The following is a 20809-nucleotide window of genomic DNA, read 5'->3' as shown; positions in this document are numbered from 1 at the left end:
TATTAACACTTTTCCAGAATTGTGCTTATAATTTAATAAGTACCCTGCAAAGAATCAATACAGTATTTGTTGAAGTTACTGTTCATAAGTGATATGTCTTCTTCATACAATACTGTTTAAAAAAAAAAAAAAAAAAAAAATTTCAGAACTACTTTTCAGCACAATATACTGACAATAATGGTACCAGCTAGAGATAAAACCTTAAATTTAGGGTCTGTTATCACAGCGTAAATGAGACATCAGACAACCAAAACTAACACTGATATTGGTGTAGAGAAAGTTTAAGCAGATTTTGCCTTAGTGTTTCTGAATGGAAGATGTTCCACTGCAGCCATTCTTAGCACCAGAGCTCCTCTTCTGTTTGGTACCGTAACAGATCTTGGCTTACTGCATTATCAGGAAGCCATTTAATAATTATGACATCAACACTCTCCCAGTTGAGTGTACTGTTTTAAATTTCACACACACAAAAAGTAACAATAAAATATTTTGTCTAGAAAAAATATATTTTTTACAATTATAAATAACTATTAGGAATAAGAAATATTTCTATTTGTTTGATAAATGATTTTGCATAAAACTGTGAGATCAACAACCTTAATAAAACAAACAAAAAGAACAAAAACAATAAAACAAAGACACACACCCAAAAAAAAAAAAAAAAAGAAATGTAAGAATCTTGCGTCCGTCCCTGCATGTGGTAAAAATCACCTCCACAAACGAGGATGCGTGCAAGTGAAAATCCAGCGACAATTTATCACCGTCAGTCCTTCATTTTTCGGTCTCCAGGAACATACATTTCTGCTCCTCTCTTTACCTCTTTCTACCCTGAGACTCCTTGCGCTGAGACCCTGTGACCTCTAGCACAGCCAGGAGGTGGGCACCCACTGTGGCTCAGTGTCCAGCTTGTCTATCAGCCTGCGCAGCTCGTGGAAAGCCTGGTCTGGATCCATGTTCACGATGGTTGCATCAAAGAAGTGACCGAAATTTTGCTCCATCTCACGGGCCTTTTCAATGACCTCCTTCAGCTCCTCCGGCTGAGCACAGAAAACGAGACATCAGTTTAATAAGGCGTGAGGGTATTGGACGTGAATCTTAAATGCTTAATGCTATGGTCATTATTTCTTTTTCTATTTTATGAATTAGTATTTTGATGTATATTATAGCAACAGATATGAAATATTTGTTATTTCATGATGTGATGCAATATTGCTTATTTCTGGTGTATTGTCTATTTAGTGTAACAGGTGTAAACGATCTGTTTTTCCCATTTCTGCCCTGATAAAGAGCCGCTGAAGTTGAAACCAGTCAGCATTTTAAGCAACATGTCCAAAAAAAAAAAAAAAGCTTTAAATATAACTTCTTTCCTTGCTCTGCGTAAGAGTGACCGAAGAACATTTTTTACAACGTTTTTTGTCATATACAAACTATGACATCTACAATATGCATTCTCACTTGAGAGTGAAGTACCATTTTGCAACATTGTATAGCGGATACCTTTGGTGTTTTCCCCTCTGTGGCCAGCAGGGTGCGTAGTCGTTCCTGAGAAGGAGGAGCGATGAAGATGACATAGGGCTTGAGGTTGGAGGACCTCAACACTTGCAGTGACTGACAAGAGGAAGAACGGGGGACATACGAACGTATGAAATGAAAAGAAAAAACATACCAAACCAAGCACTACTATGGCTTCATCTTTATGGACTATAAAAAGTATGCTATATCAGTCAGCAGTGAGCTGACAGTAACCAGTCTCCTACCCTTGTGTGCAGGCAGAGCAAACCGATGCGCCCAGAGTTGATCACGTGTCGGACCGAGTCGGTGCTGGTTCCGTACAGGTTCTTCTCATATTCCCCTGACTCAATGAACTTCCCTGCCGCCAAGTCAGTTTCAAAAGCGGGCCGACTCACAAAATGGTACTCTCGCGCATTTCGTTCATGTATCCTTGGGTTTCTGGTTGTGTCTGGGTCATGAAAAAGATGGGAAAAGGTTCAATTTGACTAATTACAACATTACTATCAAGCTATTTTTGCACTACAAGCCGCTTTAATAATTCAAAAACATGTAGTAAGTCCTAAGTCCTCAGTTCTAAAGGTGTTCCTAGGTCTAATTTTGTGCCGACATTAACAATTTGAGCATTTTGTGCAGTAGAAGTTGACAAAAGCTGATTTTGATTTGAATTCTTTACTGAATCACATGCACATTTGTTCCTCATTTGAAATCTTGAAAAATGGTGGTGTATTTAACACTGCCTTGTCCCCAGGCCTTGACAAAGTGTGGACTTACGTGGCACTGCAACAGCAAACTTTTCTGGTTCGATGGACAGAAGCCTCCGACGCAGCTCATCGTGACCACTGTTTGTTGGACCAATCAGAGCTATGGGACGTTTACGATTGGCAGGCTGGTGATAAAGGGACATCTCCTCATAGGTCAGGATGTCATCGTAGTCTGAGAAGACAGTTGGGAGGGGTTAATGAAACATCCCTGACCAACACACCAAATCCCTTCTAGCTCTTCTGTTCTGTAACTTACTCTGACCTTTAACCTTCCTGGAAAGAGGTGAGAGGATTTAGAGAGCTGGAAAATATCCCCCTGTTATCTTATTATTTGTGGGTTAGTGTGAAGGTTTAGTTGTGTGTTATATCCATTGAAACACACAACCACAGTCTTCTACTATCAGCCAGTGAGTGGTGTGTATCCGTCTTTAAATGTGTTTCAATGTGTGAACCATTAACCCTGCAGGTCCCTCCGAACCATTAAGGCACCTGTTGGACACCTGTTGGAGCCTCCCCTGATCCTGTCTGTGAAGACAGGACTAATCTGACCTGTGACACAACAAGTCTGGACAAGCTGCTGTGAGAACGAGAAGACACGTCACCTCCAGCTAATGAGTGGCGTTTATACTGACAGTGTGTGAACACTTGGCAGCCGCCCAGTATGGAAGCGGACTGTCATAAGTGGTAAATGAGGAGAGACAGTGAGAGACATTTTGTGGGTTAAGTGTGTAGCTTGTCACTGGTATTGCTAAAGACAGAGCAAATTCTTAAACCTGCAAACCACTTCTCAATTTTTTAAGCTGCTGATGAGAAAAAAGAAAAAGTACTCTCTTACCAGTATTTTTGCTCAGGTTCAGTGTGGTCTTCTTCCTCTGTTTCTTGCTCTTCTTTGCATACCAAAGTTTCCCTGAAATAATTCATTACAGGTGAAAAGAATTTAACCGTCAAAGGTGGATTATCATTTCACTTTTTTCTAGACACTACAAATTCTATTTTTATGAGTCAAACTGGATGCAAAATGTTTCAGTTTAATAATTTGCGAACTGTTTCAGTTTGCAAATTATTATGTTTTGTTTTTTTACATTAGCCATTCACCTTGCTGCTCTCGACTCCTGTCCGTTATAGTTTTCTTCAAGGACTCTCTCTGTTGCTGGAAGCTTTTCCCTGAGAAAAGCAAATGGAAACAGGTCACCTACCCAACACTGCAAATACAGATACACAAATCCAGTGTATTTTCCATTTCAAAAGCCCATCTTTATTTAAAAATGTGTTTGAACATTTTGGTTGGTGTTCAACAAAATGTCTCACAAGATAGTTAACGGATAACCTGCAGCACTACGCACTGGACCACTGTAGTAAGTGGCTACAAATTGCAAACATTACATGTCCAAAGCTTTCGTAGACCTAGAAATGTTTTTCCAGAGCGTGCTGAGGAACGGGCAAAAAGATGCCCTGCTTTCCATTTCCAGTGCTTAACCTAATTTTGTTCCAGCTACAACAGGCCTGGGTCAGAGAGTAATCACAAATAACTCTTAGGAGTTTATTTTAATCTGCTTGACGTGGCCAGATGGGTGTTGTTTCCTGCCAAGATGGTTCATGTAGTGCCAGGTTAATTATTATTCATGGACAAGTTTCAAGCACTTTTCTGTGACTGTATTCCCACGTACTACCAGGGATGAAAATAATACTCATCCAGGCAATATATTATGAGAAGTTTATGCGTTATGGATTAATTGATATGCCGGTATCAAGTACTATGGTTTATTTTATTAGTGCTAGTCAATTTTACCTAGTAATATTTTTTTAGAAGACATAAGTCATGTTTTTATTTTTAGTTAAATGTAATCTACACAGGTTTTAAATATCTGAGTTACTATCATGCAGGTGAGTATGCTTCAGGAACTACAGACTGTTAAACATTGCAATTGGTGTTTTTTCTGGCAGTTCAGCCTTGCCGGTTCCACTACGTCTTCTGATGTTTATTCCCACAGCCCACAACGCTTGCTCGCATGCAACTTCAATTTCCTTGCTCCTTTTCTCATATCGTGAGCCACATACACAGCACAGGTCGTGAAAACACCAAACAGGCAAAATGCAACAAGTAAGTTTTAATACAGTTCAAACAGTTTACTAATCCATATCTTATGTATATGTCACTTGTAAACTAAAATAAAGAATGTGGTACTACAAAACATCCAAACGCATTATTATACATTTTACCATACCTGTATATGATTCTTCTAGATTTTTTGCACTGGTAGCAGTATGTCCTTGCAGTTGTTATACCGCCCTTGTGAAACAGCACATTAAATATTGATATTCAGCCCCAGTCTGATCCCTACCTGGAATGAGTCCAGCCAGGGGCTGGTTGTCCTCGTCTCCGTCCCTGTAGGCCTGCCACCAGTTGGCGTCGTCCTGGCTGATGACATGGAGGATGTCTCCCTTCTGGAAGGACAGGCCCAGCTCCCGACACGGCACGAAGGGGTCATCAGAGGGGTCGTAGTCAAAGTAAGCTCGTACGTGCATCTGAGGACAGGGTTTAAAGCGTCGTGGTTGCCGTTACATGCATGCAGACAGGCCTTCTTACACACGTGCACACACCCACATCATTAGAGACTTACCACAGTCTGTCTGTGTGGGGCAGGTTTAATCTGAGCGCTCGGGATGAGGAGGAAGGTCAGAGTGCCGTGCATTTGTTGCTGATGGAAGTGATGAGATGCAATGAATTAAACATGAAGGAGAAGGAATTTCCATAAAAGAATATTTTTTTACTGACTATATTTACCTAGGCACTCAAAGTTTTAGCAATTTTTATTGCTATGCAGATGGATGTATATTATATTTCGAGACAGCATCTATTCAGAAACAACTGCTCAGGTATTTACGTTAAATTACATTTGTATTTGGCACAGGAAAAAGACAATTTTTTCAGAAGCAAATGCAGTCAGCAGTAATGTTAGTTATTCTGTTAAGATGATAACGATCTCTTAAAATTATGTATGGTGGCTTTGGTTTTACTCGTCTTTCTATACAATCTGATATTTTTCGTTCCAAAACTCCAAAATACTACTATTTGATCTTAATTCGATATGAAATTGTTGTTGAGTATGTGTCTATAGTGTAGAAAAAAATAAATAAGAGAATGAAACCCACAAACACTACACTACCAACAGGCAGCTCATTAAATTTCTCAGGCTGAACATATTTGTCAAACTAATTATAGATCAATCTATAAGTGGATACGCATTGTGTATAAAACCTCTCAAGCACTGTAAATAATCAAAAGAGCACTAAAAGTTTCTGGACACCATTTGTATAACCCCTATCCCTCACCAGTAAATCGTGGACTTCATTCACATGTTTCCCACGTATAGGAATCCCGTTGATCTCAAGGATCTCGTCTCCCTCACTGAGGAGGCCGCTCCGCTCTGCTGCTCCGCCTTTCACCACACGACTGACGACAACGCTGTCCATGTCGTTACGTACTGTCGCACCCTGATGGCCGCATGCGCACGCGCGCGCACACACACACACACACACACACGCGCGCGCACACACACCGTTCATATACAGTAGATGACTGAGATGATCTTACAAAACAAGCAAAACACAGGATTATTAATATGTAAATGAAATGAAACACCTGAAACTTATAATATTCTGTAAAATGACACCGAACAGAGGGATGCAAGTCTAAGAGCAGAAGGCGATACAACAGCGTGTAGTCATTGCAAATGTCTCCAGTTGGATGCCTGGAACTCATACTGACAGGCATTTTACTGCCCTGTTGGTTTGTTAGCACACTGACACTGAAACACCCAGGTGATAAATATGAGAGGCGGAGCATGGTGAAAGCTGAGAGGGAAGGCCCTTTCACCGGACTTACACACAATACACAAAAACTCACACAGTAATACAATATTCAGTGATGTTGAAGACCAATACACAGTATATCTCAATGATTCGTTTACACTTTTGCTTTTTTGTTGTTCTATATAAACGGCTCAATGTAAATCTTGTATGACATTTTTCAGTTTTTATATTGTACTGTAATTTTATCCATGTTTCCTTGTTTCTCATGCTTTGTTTTGCCTTCTGTAATGCTGATTTACAACATTCACAAGTTGATTATGAAGCATAAACCAGTTTAAATGGCTGAGAGGCTATGAGAAAATGTTGAAAGGCGTATGCAAACAATAGGCACGAGCGGCTGAAAAACACTTACCAGTGGAGTGTCACGGGTCTTCTCCAGCCGCACCAGTTTAACCGTCTCTCCCAGGTACTGGTTCACATTTTCCTCTGGCAATTCCTGCACCGCCACACTGTCATGAGCCTGCATCAGTGCCTGCCAAATAAAAAAAATATAGAGATACATGTAGAGACAAACAGTACGTACATAGAGACATTTTACAAACACATAAAAGACAGAAACACAGACACAGATAAAAACAATGGAGGAGGCAGCGTGAGGTAAAGAGACTCAATGGGAAATATTTTCCTTTATTACAGCTTTGGTTGGCATGGAGATAAAATGATCATAAATCTAGTACAGTTTCAGTGAAATTGTTCGTTGTTTGTGCTTGTTCACTGAAAGAGAAGTGATATTAAACAAGTTTTTCCAAACCCCTTCCCTTAGACATGCACCTGCTACCAGAAACCTACCTACCACCCACCTTTTTTTTAACAAGAGTAGTCAGCAAACCCACCTCCAAGCCAGAAATAACACAGAGATTGCTCCTTCACTTCATTAAATGTGACAAGTGCTCCGTACCCCACAATTAATTACCGTCGGTCCAAATTAGTTTCTCTGTGCTGCAACAAAGGGGACCTGAGAGAACGGGGGCCGGGCTAAACTTTGGCGTACGCACAATCTCTCTTAATCTCTCCTTGCATTTAGAAGTCAGGAACCACTGCCATCCATCATCAAACACCTTTGGCTTCCCCGCTCATGAGGATAATGTGTCCTAGAAAAATGGTGAAAGGGGTAGACTTGAGGGGGACCTATTGCTCTCACACACGTACCTGTCTCCATTAGTTTTGGGTAGGAAAATGTTTACCTGTGCAGACTACAGGGTGACTCATGTGATCCTCTGCTCCCCGCAGAAAAACCAACATAATCTGTTCCACTTTCTGTGCCACAAGGCAGGCTCATTTCACATCACACTTCCCCTGCTGGCTACATGGTTCCGACTCAGTGGAGGGGTTAACAGGCCATTGGGAGAATTGGTAGTTCACACGGTCACATGGGTCAAACATCAGCCCCCTGGCGCTCCCTTGTCAGGACCCTCAACCATAAAATCACAACAGAGTCATCCAACTGAGGTCTTTTCTCACCTTACTGCCTCGCTAATGGACGATGACAATCTGATAATGCGAAAAAATGTTTTATCTACAGAAGAATTACCAAAGCTTAATCTGACAAATGTAGAGTATCAGCAATTGAGGCCATTTCAAAGCGGAGCAACTTTTTGATTCTTTTCATGTTGACATACAAAATGCTAAGCGGATTTCCCACTAAATAAATGCACAGATAACCACACTCAAATGTGTAAGCGTTTCTATAATGTTACTTGTAAGATCTGCCCATAAACTGCAGGGCTCCTCCAACACCAGCGTGACAATAATTTTGCTCACAAGTACAGATTAATAGTTTTAGGACAGATATTTTACCTCTTTGCAAATGATACATTACGTATACTTTAAATCTTTCATAGCCTGAAACCCCTCCTCTAAAACACATGCCCACTTTTATCCAGATGTTCCGTTATAACAAGTAGGGAGTAGGGACAATATTTTCACCCCTAAGTGTAAACCTTACCAAAGACACAATAAATATGGCCTTCATCAATCTAAACTGCTGTGTATCAGTGCAGAGAAACTGTAAACTACAGCACTGCTGCCGACACACAAGGAGACACAAACCAGTAAGATCTTTTACTTTTCACACTGCCTTTTTTAAAATTAATTTAAAGGGAGCTGACAAGCACTCTGCTGCAAAGAACGCACCAATCATGCTTCTTCATTACCAAGAGAGCTGACCCACATTACAGCCTAATTTACATAATGGCCTTTCCCTAAGACAAACTTGATTAATCTTTGGAGCGAAACACTAACTAGTTGACCTTGAAAAAAATGACTTTAGCACACCCTAAAATAAAAGCCAATAATAAGAGATATAACTAATGTGTCATAAAGGATTTAATTTATAAAACAAGCATATGCCCTGCCCAAGTGTCCTTGAGTAAAAAGAATAATTCCTGCCAGTTCAAGGGGCACCAACAGGACATGACCTTATGACATCCTTCATGAAGTGGCTGCATCTATATCTGTCATTCGTTCATGATTCACAATGTACTGGAGTAATCTTTCATTAGGGCTACGTTTTAACCAGGTACATATGGTGGCAACAAGGTGGTAAAGTGAAACTGTCCTTCAATTGTCTTTGAGCTGGTAAGTCCTCTTCTTTCCTCTGATACAATATGGGCTATTCCATACTTAACCCTGACCTCTGATCTCCGAGTGGAAGGTGGGAGAGACGCAATTACCCCATTGGAATCAGTATTCCAATATCCCAATTATGAGCTTATTAACTAAATAAATTAGTTGGGACTTTAAGGCTCTGCAGGAGTGCTGAGCCTCACTGGCGTTACATTATAATCATAGTGTGGTTGAAGGGAAGATATGATAAGTCACAGCTGGCAACCTGATCTCTGACCTGGAGATGAGGATTTGTGAGCAGAGCCCTGAGCTCCAAGCCCTCCTTCTGCTGGCTGGACTGGAGAATCTTCTGTACCTGTACAGAAACACAGACACATGGCAGAATGGTGAGGTAAACTGTATGACTGCCAGTGAAACATTAGGGCAACTAAATAAAACATTTACTTGAGTCAGATTTGAGTCAAAGCCACATGACTCAAGTACTCATTTCTGACTGTTCTTCATCATACTGTGTAAGCATTTTAAAAAGTACAATAGAGCATGAGTTGATATTCATAAGTTACTAATGCCAATTCTGCAGCGTTGGCTAAAACTTCCAACTCTACATCAATATCTGTAAAGCAGAATATGATGTGTAGATATTTGATGAATACATTAATGCTCCTCAGAAGATAAACTCTTTTGGTGACTCAATGACCCATTCCCTAGTGCAAACCTTAGGGCAGACCGTCACCTTTTTACACGTTATCTTAGTTCCTTTTGTTGACAAGATATTCCAAACACGAAATATCCTAAATTTACACGAGTGGCTAAAGGATAATGACCTTTCCTTTAGCCTCACCCTCACCCTAAAATTATTTCATGATTGTGTGTCTTGCTTTCTAATTGTACAATATATTCTACAATCTGCAAAAACACATAATTTAAAGAAAGTTCATTTACTGACAATTGGTTCAGACTTTACCACCGAATGTAGGCTGGATAAATATCTGTATGAAGCCTAGACAATAAACTGATGGTATCCTAAACCTAAATACAGTCCAGTCGAAAAACATAATGCTGTCTAGTTACTTTAGTAATGAGCCAACTGGATGATGAAAAGAGTTTGGATTCTCACAGAATGGCAAGAAAAAAAAAATGTGTACAGACATACCTTTACATGTGTGCACACATATAACACAGTCACACATGGTATTTGGCTGCCCACTGGTAACTCACAGTAGGATTTCACATTCCAGACAGAAAAGTGCTCCATATTCACTCTGCTGTTAGGCATCTTGTTAATTGCCAGCTTTTATACTTGGAAAAACTAAAAAAACTAAAACAAAATCCACAACAGGATTAATTTTCAATGTGTTTGTTTACAAATGAAAGTTGTATTTAACCAAAATTTAACAAGCACAAACTTGGAAAGCACCTGCCTTAACTAACACACACTACACTTCTCTTCCATGGCTTGTCAGACATTCCACTCTGCTCCATTTTTATTCCTCTCTCTCCTTTCTCCTCACTGTCACATATTTTAATCATTTGGTTCTTGTGTTGTCATTTGGTGGGAAATGCTATTGTTTGTGGCTTGGACTGTTTACTGAATTGTGACGGTTGGCATTTTGGTGTTTTGTTACTCCGTCTTTCTGCCCCTTCTTCTTCATCTCCTGTTTAGAGCTTAGTTCATCCATTACACTAATCAAATCTCTCACTAACAAGGTGACGCACTTTCCCCTCCCCCGTAGCAGAGCAGCGCCTCGGCCCACACTGCTGTAAGCTGCTGGAGTTTCTTTTTCTGGCCGCCCCGATCCTGGCTTCCCTCCTGCGGTGTGCAGCACCGCTCAGCCAGCACCGAGGGCTGCCGGGAGATTAGTTTACCCAATGGACAATCTGAGTGTTATACAGCACAGCCACTTAAATTAGGCACACTGCAGCTAAAACTGGGGTTAGGTTAGGGAGCTGTACCCGTCAGGTGAGCACACACACTGATTTACTGTATGCCGGTCGACAACGTGTTGTGTGTGTGAGGCAAAACAGATAATCTCACCCGACCCCTGTATGGTCAAACCACTGCTGTCAAGACTGGAATAGCAGTTCTGTAGAGGTGCTGCTTTGTGGCCTTTGAATGAACTGTACCCAGCTCATACCAGCCTATTTTTTCAAAAACAATGTCGACTTTTACACATCTAGCCATCAGCTAAAAATCACATTGCATCAGTCTGACTGCGCAGAAAAGCCCGTATTACATTTTTTCGTGTTACACCTATCAAAAGTTGACACTAATCCTAATGAAGTGCCTATTGTGGGTGTAGCTTATCACAGATGTATAGAGCTTCTACCTAATTCACAGAAAACCATATAACAATTTCTGTCTTTTTACAGGGACTGGGGCCCTTTGTGACAGGTTGCATTTGAGTTCACAATGTGCACAGGCTCAGCTCTGCAGGGATACAAGTCAATTACTGTCACTTTGCTTTGTGGAGACCAACTGGCTTGGGTTTTGTCAACGAGAAAGTCAGGTGCGGCAGATTCCCACTACTCAAACCTGAATACTGAAATAGTTTCTTGATCTTTCTCACTCTTTGTGCACTGGGGCTCAGTACACAGCACTGTCAACTTATTTAAAGAAGAAACAGCAAATAGTGGATTGCGAAATCCACCGTGGTGTTTTATATATTTGCAAAGTAGTAGAATACCAAACCCCATGTTTACACATTGTTTCATGCCTTCCTCCTTTTCCCTTCTTGTCCATCTCAAATGAGATAGAGTATCTCCTTGTCATCTTATCCTCTTTTCACCCTCATTCTCTAATTTAAATTTTTCTTCCTTCTGCCTCTTTTCACTTGTTTCAAACTCACTTCATTTTCATGCATGGCCTGGATCCCACAAATCCTTCGGTTTTCACTCACCTTGTTACCCATAAGACAATTTACATTTCATCATTATTCAGACTGCTATGGTTGTCTTTTGGGCAACTTTGTTGAATTAATCATCACCACCAGCAAAGATTTTTCATACTTCATTGACTTTGTTCAGTTACTTTACTCAGAAGGCGCTTGCCTCTAAATATAAGCTTAACAGGGTCCAAACCACAAACTGGCGAGTACAATCTAAGCACCTTTATGCGCAAACTGCCTCCTCTTTGGAGACCACTGCAAGTCTCACGAGTTGCAGAACTGTTTTTGTGGCATGGTTAAAAACGTCTAAAAAATTGAAGTGAGTTATTAATTATTCGGGGTAAAAGTCGGCCTGTTATCCCTGACTCAGTTTCTCCTGGAGCTGTGGACACAAAAACCACTTACATTTACAAACTATAAGACCAAGCAGTATAAACAAGTTAACAAGTACAGATGCAATAGTGACAACAATGCTAACACTAAGGCCTTTGCAAATTGTTTTTATTTTTCCTTCACTTTTCATACTGTGGCAAAATCAAAGTGCTTCCACATGATTTTTGTTTTCAGCTTTAAGAAGTTGCTTCAAAATAACCATTATCCGTACCTCCTGGCAGAGATCCTGTGCTTGTGCTGTGAGGGGTGAGGTTGGGCTGACTCTGGTCATCTGCTGGGAAACAGCGTTGTAGATGGTGTAGGCATTCTTGAAGTCCTCCTTGGCAAGGAGCTGCATTATCAGCTCCACATCCTGCTGACTCTGTGCATCAGTCAGGCAGTGCTGCATCCACTTCAGAGCCTGCAGCAACTCCTCCAATTCTGAGAAAGAGGCAAAGACAGTGAGGAGAACAGCAGAGAGGCAATGCTGAGGAACACAGGGACGAAAAAGAACTCAGGAAATTTTTACTCCTTTACAATGTGAATGCTTATTGTCCATCTTCTAGGTTCAAATTTTCTGACAACATAGCCTCTGAAAACAATGATGTTAAAAAGCCCAAAAAGGATGGGTATTTAAAAAGTGAAAATTTTATTAATTTTCATTCAATTCTGTAGACAAATTAACAATATTTTGTGCACACAAACTCAGTCCAGACTTGTGACCGAGACACTAATCAGTGGAAATGGTAGACAACCCCTATAACACATTACCCTCCTCCACTGCTTCCCTCTGCTTTGTCCTCTCGGTCGTCATTGTTTTAACAGATTATGTTATCTTATCTATCTTTATCTATTTTGTAAAGCCTAACAATTCCCTATTCTCCTCTGCTATCTGCATTTCTCCTCTCCTTTGTAAGCTCCCTTCCTTTTTCCACCCTCTTTGACCCGGTAAAGACCTTCTACCCCCGCCCTCAACTCACCAGCTACAGGATCTTGGGAGCATGTGTCTTTGGTGGCCGTCTCCTTTCCCTCAAAGGTAGGATTGTCAATCCCCACCTTAGGGTTCTGTGACAGCTTCCTGAGCCTCAGTGAAGCGTTGGGGTCGATGTCGTGTTTCCCCCTGCTGTCTTCCTCTCTCCTCTTCCTCAGCTCCTCCTGGTAGTGCTGGATCCTCTCCATGTGGGCACTGCAGTTTAGAGATTTGACAATGCTGCTTTCCTCCCCTGGACAGTCCACGGCCCGCTCCCTCTGGCTCTTGGCCTGACTAGAGGCCTCTTGCACATAACCGTTCATATGGGACTCGATCATCTCTGCTGCAGCAGTGTACGGCTCAAACCACCTAAGCGTTTACTAAGATCTGCTTGAGCGTTCCGAGGCACTGGTGCTGAGACTGCTCAACTCAGGGGCCATAGCATACCAGTGGAGGATGTAGACCTTTATGTTCTTTCTGTGATCCGTCACCCTGGAATACAAACAGAGTAAAAGCAGATTTCCCTTGTTGTTTTCAAGCAACTTTTATTTAAGTATTTAAATGGTAAACAAAGTCAAGTATTTTTTTAAAAATTGTACACTTAATTTTTTAAAAATAAAAATAATCAGTAATTGATTGTCACTTTTATTGCATTCTTAGAAATGTATAGACAGAGGTTAAAGGGCTTTATTCTCAGATAAGATACACACCAGTTTGGCCACTATTCTGACAGAGTGATTGATAGCTCGGCCAAATACTCGAGAGCCTCACCTTGGTTGCCATCACATTCAAGTTTTTTGTTATACTTTACAGGCTGTGAAATGATGAATCTGGGTTTATATGTACTTTATTTGTTGTTTGTATCTACAAAAGACTATTAGAGAAAAATTACCTGCATTAGGACAGCTCCAGATTCTCTCATGCCGATGTCAATTTCCATGATGACACCATTTTACCATGAGACGAAATGCTGGTGCAGCTCATTATTTTTTCAAATATATATTCACACAAAATATTTGCACGATTCATTTATATAGTCTAGGATAATGTAATTCACTGTATATTAGAGCTGAAATGATTAGTTTATTGATTGATTACTCATTTTACAGAAAAAATTATGGCAACTATTTTGATAATTGATTGATATTGACTTATTTGCTAAGTAATTTGGGGTGAAAAATTTACTCAATCTGTTTAAGTTCTTTAATTTGCCAATAATTTATTTTATTTTACAAACTCACAGTTCCGCTGAGAGCTAGTTTCATCGTAATATATGTTAATATTACCATTTTTCCTCCTTGTAGCTGGCTGCCTATTGATCAGGGCCAACATTTCTTCCTACCTCCTCTCATCTATCACTAATCTAACTCCTAACATAGAAGCTTTCTGGCCTCAGTCACCTGAAATCCCTTCAGTTCAGCCTCATCCAGCCATTTGCTTGAGTACACCTGTCCCCAGTTGTCCCTCTCCTTATGAACAGCTTAATCGAAAATATCCATCTGTGGCCCGTGTATGGATGGCCAAATAAACATATTGCATTGGAATATGATAATGACAAACCTACTACTACTCCCTGGTCTGCCTATGTTGTGATTGGTGTGGATTATAATCTATTTTAAGGATGCTATATGCATTCATTTGGATTAGAAAATTCGGTAGTATGATTCTGAGTTTGTTAGTTCAGTTTGTGAAAAAAACATAACAAAAAAACCCCCCCTCAATCTATATTACTTAACATTTTGAAAAAACAGGCACAGACTGGAGAGTCAATGAGATTTTTGCAGGCCAAAAAAAAAAAAAAAAAAAAAAGATATATATCTAGAAAGCCATAAGCATGTCTTCATAATGGCATTAGCTTCTGTTTAAACACGATGCAGTGGCTTAGGTAAAGCTCTCTTTTGCCAATTTGCTATGGCTTAAAGACATTACAGGCTTGCCACATACCTGTGTGCATATTTCTTGCAACCAGGACTGTGAAAAAGATAATAATTTCCATGTTAAACTGTCATCATTACTACTACTTACCAGTTAAAGACACCTTTCTGTATGCATAGAGAACAGCTTAGTCAATTAAAGTCACCACTGAGGCTTGTGTCATATAGTCAGTCATACACTTATGTCACCTAACACCACATGGCAGCCCTCCCCGTCTTCTACCTACTTCCCACAGTTAATTACGTCTGGCAGGTCTATCCCCCCGGCACTTAGTCCAAGCTTCTAAAACCCTCCCCTGCAGAAGCATTTAGCTTCGTTTAGAGTGGCGGTGTACGACTGACAAACAGCAGAGACTGCCAGCGGGCCATCTGTTCCTGTGGGCTTAATTACGCCTGGGATCTCATACTCTACTCTAGCTCGGTGGCCACAACAGCACGGGGAGGGATGCTGGGAAGGGACAGAGGGACGTGGGTAGAAGAAGGAGAATGACTGGAAGTGCCCACACCCACCTAGATATAAAAACACGAGGCAATGTGAAAAGTTTGTGTTCAGTATAATATGTGAAACAAGTTTAGGGTCACTGCTTGATTGCAAAGACGGTGAAATCATGTCAGGTAATGTCAAATTAGACAGTGAAAATCAAGCTCATATCAGGTCCTCATCAAGTCCACTAATTGAACAGGGTTAGGTGACCACAGAGAGCCAAAAATGCAAGAAGAAGAGGGTTTGGCATGAGATACCCCAGGAACTCAGGTAAAAACTAAGACAAATCAAAAGGATCTCAGCAGAGTTCAAATTAAGTTAAAATTAGGTAATCTAGGGCCTGTATTACATTTTCAGATATAAACCAGGATATAACCTGGCCTCTCACAACTCTCTGTACATCACCTTTCATGCTACTCAAACTGATGTACAATAAATCTAGAATTTACCAGTGAAAATAGCACTAGAATATCCTCCTTTAATAGCAGTGCCGTTACTTGACATACATGCACAACAAGGGTTCAGCAGAAGTAACGTTTATGTAATGTGTGTTGAAAACTACTGTAGCAGTGTTCTTTCTCTGAGGAAAGTGGTGAGATCGGCCTTAAAGCGCTAGTAAAAGCTTTTAAGTGATCCTTGAGTCTAGAGTATGTTATCACAGATACTCCAGTAGACAGGCACAGATTCGCCGAAGGCTACACTGGCAGAACAACAGTTACTATAGTTAGCTGGGACATGGGCATTGCCTAACCTTGGATACTTAATATAATCATTCTAATACAAAGACAACTAACAAACCAATCTTGCTCCAACTTTGTGATGCCCCTCAAAGTGGTAACCATCTTTTCTTTGGGATAGTTTTCTCACATATGTCATTACAAGCGATTTCCTCTTAACTCTAATCCCAGCCAAAGGCGGAATATTCTCCTGACTGTCATAACAGCATACCGAGTTGCAAAGTAAAAAAAAAACAAATCACTCAAGTGAAATTTATACGATCTCAGAAAAACACCGATATATGAAATATTGCTCAGCAACGGCACCTATAATTAGTTGTGATTAGTTACTTTTCCGTATCTGCTAGACTTTGTTTTAACTAGTCACGGAAAGCGGCTTAGTTAAATGACGGGTACACTGAGTTTTGGTGGGTTTAGCCCGTCTCACCAGATCTCTGGCTATAAATAGCTACACGCACACATCCAGGGGGTGAAAACAGAAAATATTCTAATTCATTAGTCATAGTTCTGTGGTTTAACAACACGGAGCCGCTGGCTTGGCTAGAAGTAACTAAATTAACGCAAAGCAGGCGTATTTCAATGAGAGTCACCGGAGGAACAACAGCAACTGAGTCATCCCTATTGTGTAGAATAAATATCTATTTTGAGCGACTTTACAAAAGAGCCACGGTGTAGCACATTCACACACAACGGCAGACTTAGTAGCGTTACACACTTTTAGAAAAAAACTCTGTTCTTAATGCGTAAAACTGAACTTGTATTAACCTAGCAATAGCGAGGAACTTAGCTTAGTAGCCTGGTACCGCTAACTGCGTAGCTTAACGGTTCCTGTCCCGTAACAGACTGCGTGTACTCACCACTTCAGAGATGGCGAGCTGAATGGGTTTGGGTAAGAAGCGGTTATTCCTTTATAATCCAACGCCCTGTAATGTGTGTTGTTTTTTTTTTTTTTTTACTCACACACGGACGGTCAGAAAAAGCTCGAGCACAAGGTCTCGCTCGGTCTTCGCGGGACAGCGTTCAGCAGCTACAGCGAGTCTTGTCCAGGCACAGTCGGGACACTTGCAGCCATTGCTGAGGAACTGCGCCTGGTGTTTTGACTCGTCTCCCAGGGCAACACTGCGGCTCTACAGCGCCCGCCCTCTGTCAGACACGGAAGTACCATATTTTCCAAGTTTGCAGCCAGTACTAAAAAAGATATAAGGGGTGATCATCAGTGGTAGAGAAGAAGTACTCCTATCTTTTACTCGAGTTAAAGTTGCAATACCACAATGTCGATATACTCTGTTTCGAGCAGAAGTTATTCATTCAAATTTTTACTGAGGTAAAAGTGGAAAGGGTTCAAAATGCAGTATATCTAAGTACCAAAAGTAAAGTACTCATTATGCAGAATGATATATATTATATGATTGGATGTATTCTTATATAGTCTATATTAGCGATGCATTAATGTATCATTTCAGGTTGCAGGTGATACTGCTGGGTAGCTAGTCAATAATAATATATCACAATTTAATCATTGATCATATTTTGTATTAATAATCTGAACAAAGTTATTATTAATTATGGCAGTCAATTGATGTAAATGAGTAAAAAGTACAATATATTGCCTTCCAAGTATAAAAGAGGATAAAATGGATTTACAGAAGTAAAGTCATGAGTAGTAATTAAAATTTTGTTGTACCAGCTCATGCATTTAATTCTTCTTCTTCTGTTTATGCCTACCTACAGAGTGCGGATGCTGCAAATGAAGCATTTGCGCTTCAATCCAAAACCTATAGGAACGAAGATCACTCTAAACATTTTGGTCCATGTGTACTGGTGTTTTGTGTGGCCAACCCTTGTTAACTGTGTTCCTTCTCAGGCTGATGGCTGGTACAGTATGGTGAGCTTCATCAGCCATTTTGGCTCTGGAGGAAACAGAGGTGAGGATTATCACACGGACTGATTATTCCTCTGTCAAGTTTTCCTACGCATTATAGATATATAACTGTCCATCAGTGGTAAAAAACTCTATGTACAGATATTCCTCATGTTGAAACTGAGGAGCTTTGGATGAATTTGCTGAGTGTGTTGTTACCTCTATCATGCTATTCTTACTATAATTGATCAGTTGAGTGATGCGATGAGCACTTATTGATCACTTTGTTTGTCTTTAGTTTATTATATATTTTTTTCACATCTCCCTCCCTTCTTATATTGCTTTAGGAAGGCAATATTGTTGTTAGTGTAAAAGTAAAGCATTCATCTTGTGTTAGAGATGTCGTTTTTTCGGGGAAAGAGGGAGACAAAATAAAATGTTTCACGGTCTTGATATTTTCTGACTCACTGTTATATGAGCTCAGTTCTGAGTCAGTTAACCTCCACATGTTAAGACGACTGATCTGTGATTTTTCTATTGTTGGGAGACTACATGAGTGATGAGGTGCACTCAAATACGGAGCTGGGTGGCCCCGCTGATAGCTGGCTCACCAATGATGATTCAGAGGTCACCCAGACAACCGGGGCCTCTGTTTGTGCGTGGCATCTGAGAATGGCCTACATTCTTTTTTTTACCGGCAATGGGTAATAGGGCACCACTGCGTCATCCTGAAGTCTAACAGACACCAAACAAACTCTGATCTTGTTAAATCGACCAACTCCGTACCGGGCGGGAGAGTTTTGTTTCTGTTCTCAGATGAAGAGCAGCCTGGTGATGGAGGGACTTTGATTGGCATGCTCCATAATGTGATCAGACCCAGGTGGGCAGCCACAGGAACTTCACTGTAAGGTGACATGTTTCCTCCCCTGTTGTCTTGTTTTAGGTGGTGGAGCTGAAGGTGGACGTTCGGAACAGACTACCAGCTTGTCTTTTGGCCTGAAATAGCAAAAGGTTCCCCAGCCCTCAGGAGGAGGGGTTTCTCCCAAAGATCTAGGTTCCTGCTGAGGTTTCTTCCTGTTTTTTTGTCACGACATTGGACACGAGTTGGTCTGTGTGAACTTGGTTTGCTCTCTGGGAAGAACTGGCGGTATTCTGTGTATTTTGTTTACTCTCAGTACCGTTTTAAGTCTTAATGGTTCAAACGGAGCCCAGTGAACAGTAAGTTCCATCATTTTCTTACTTAAGTTAAGAAAGACAAAGAAAAAGAACAAAAGAAATAAGGAAAAATTGAAAGATGGAGAAAGTATCACAGTGTGGCCACATGAAACTGTCTCCTACACATTACATTTATATGCTTCCAAATGGTTTTACTTATTACATTTTGGAGGAAATGTTACATTCTTGTAACACACAGAAATTGCCAAATGATATTCCGTCTTCAAATTTACCAGAAAACACAACCCGAACAATAGAAATGAGACCCTGTACAATGAAAGAGCCCTCAAAAAGAAAAAAAACTAACTATAACTATCAATAAACTTCATCAATCAATAGCAGATTATAACTTAAAATATCTGTACACCTCCTCGGTATCTGGCAACAACCAATTTGTTCATGCAAAAACAATTACAACTATGATTCAAAGATAAAATCTCCAAATCCCACTTTATCCTTTTATCCTTTTAAAGGTTTACTTCACAATAAATTTTCTACTAAAATAACTAAAATGCAAGCAATTAACCAAAGTTATCTTGCTGTTAAAGTTCTGTTATACACAAAATTAGTTTTATATATATATATATACATACATATATATACATATACAGTGGCTTCAGAAAGTATTCAGACCCCATCAATTTTTGCACACTTTATTGTGTTGTAGATTTAATTTTAAAGAGATAAAACTGCCATTTTATCCACCAATCTATAAGTAAAAACCCATAATGGTAAAGTGGAAAACATGTTTTTAGACATTCTTGCAAAATTATCAAAAACCAAAAGCTGAAATCTGACATTTACAAAAGTATTCAGACCCTTTGCTGTGCCATTCCAAATTGTGGTCAGCTGCCTCCTGTTTGCTTTAATTATCCTTGAGATGCGTCCAGAAAGTTATTTGATTGGAGATAGTTTAGAAAGGCACACACCTGTGTGTGTATAAGGTCTTACAATTCACACTGCATGTCAGGACAAAAACAAAACCTGAAAACCCCTGCAATCAAATTTGAAAAAAAATTTCTCAATTGTTTTCACTTTGCCATTATTGGTTATTGAGTGTAGATTAATGGACAAAATTGCAGTTTTATCCCACAACACAATAAAGTGCAAAAAGTGAAGGAGTCTGAATACTACCATCTAGTTCTTATCCCAACGGTCTGGACTGTTTGAGGTATCTCTAGGAAAATGATAAACTCACTGAGCAACTCAGAGATAAAATACTTATTAAATCTCTTGTTACGCTCAGTGTATCTTTTAATAAACATACACTTATTGCACTTGAGGGTATGAAGAATTTGCCGTTATTTTCTACAGTCATCTTCACACTGATCCCCTTACATTCCACGCATTTCATACACATTCACATAGATGAATTTAACTAAGTTCTTGTCACAGCATTATTAATCATCGCCAGCTAATGGGATCTACTGTCATTTCACCTTGCAGAGCAGAACAGAAACTGTCTAATCTCATACTGCCTCAGAAATATCTTCACCAAAGCCTGAAGCTGCCTTTTTTCCTGCTGCATTTTCTATTAGGTTAATCCTTTCTGACACCTCTGTGCTTAACCTCTTTTCTTCATTAGGCTCCTGCCAGTTCCTGATTCTTAAATACTTACCTTCCTGGAAAGAGAGACGGTT

The 20809-nt window shown here is 40.1% G+C and overlaps 1 protein-coding gene across 5 annotated transcripts; it reads right to left on the bottom strand.

The window, feature by feature from the left end:
* Positions 1 to 8: 8 nt before the first annotated feature.
* Positions 9 to 17190, bottom strand: pals1b (protein associated with LIN7 1, MAGUK family member b). Of its 5 annotated transcripts, XM_040126168.1 has the most exons (15): positions 17054 to 17188; positions 14883 to 14909; positions 12949 to 13430; positions 12201 to 12409; positions 8989 to 9066; positions 6499 to 6618; positions 5607 to 5768; positions 4895 to 4972; positions 4616 to 4799; positions 3369 to 3437; positions 3109 to 3180; positions 2284 to 2445; positions 1758 to 1960; positions 1498 to 1608; positions 9 to 1037 (listed from the first exon to the last, which is right to left on the bottom strand). In XM_040126168.1, exons 3-15 carry the CDS (start codon positions 13274 to 13276, stop codon positions 861 to 863), a joined length of 1953 nt encoding a protein of 650 aa, XP_039982102.1. In that variant the 5' UTR covers positions 13277 to 13430; positions 14883 to 14909; positions 17054 to 17188; the 3' UTR covers positions 9 to 860. The 5 variants fall into 5 exon arrangements, with proteins under 5 accessions (XP_039982102.1, XP_039982099.1, XP_039982104.1 ...); XM_040126165.1 differs by lacking the exon at positions 14883 to 14909 and having other exon boundaries at positions 16951 to 17190; XM_040126170.1 differs by lacking the exon at positions 14883 to 14909 and having other exon boundaries at positions 6499 to 6606; positions 16951 to 17190.
* Between the last annotated feature and the right edge of the window lie 3619 nt (positions 17191 to 20809).

Source organism: Xiphias gladius, chromosome 4 (assembly GCF_016859285.1).
Source record: "Xiphias gladius isolate SHS-SW01 ecotype Sanya breed wild chromosome 4, ASM1685928v1, whole genome shotgun sequence".
Taxonomy (NCBI): domain Eukaryota; kingdom Metazoa; phylum Chordata; class Actinopteri; order Istiophoriformes; family Xiphiidae; genus Xiphias; species Xiphias gladius.
The sequence above is the reverse complement of the archived record's forward strand: the minus strand, read 5'-3'. Positions and strand labels throughout refer to the sequence as shown.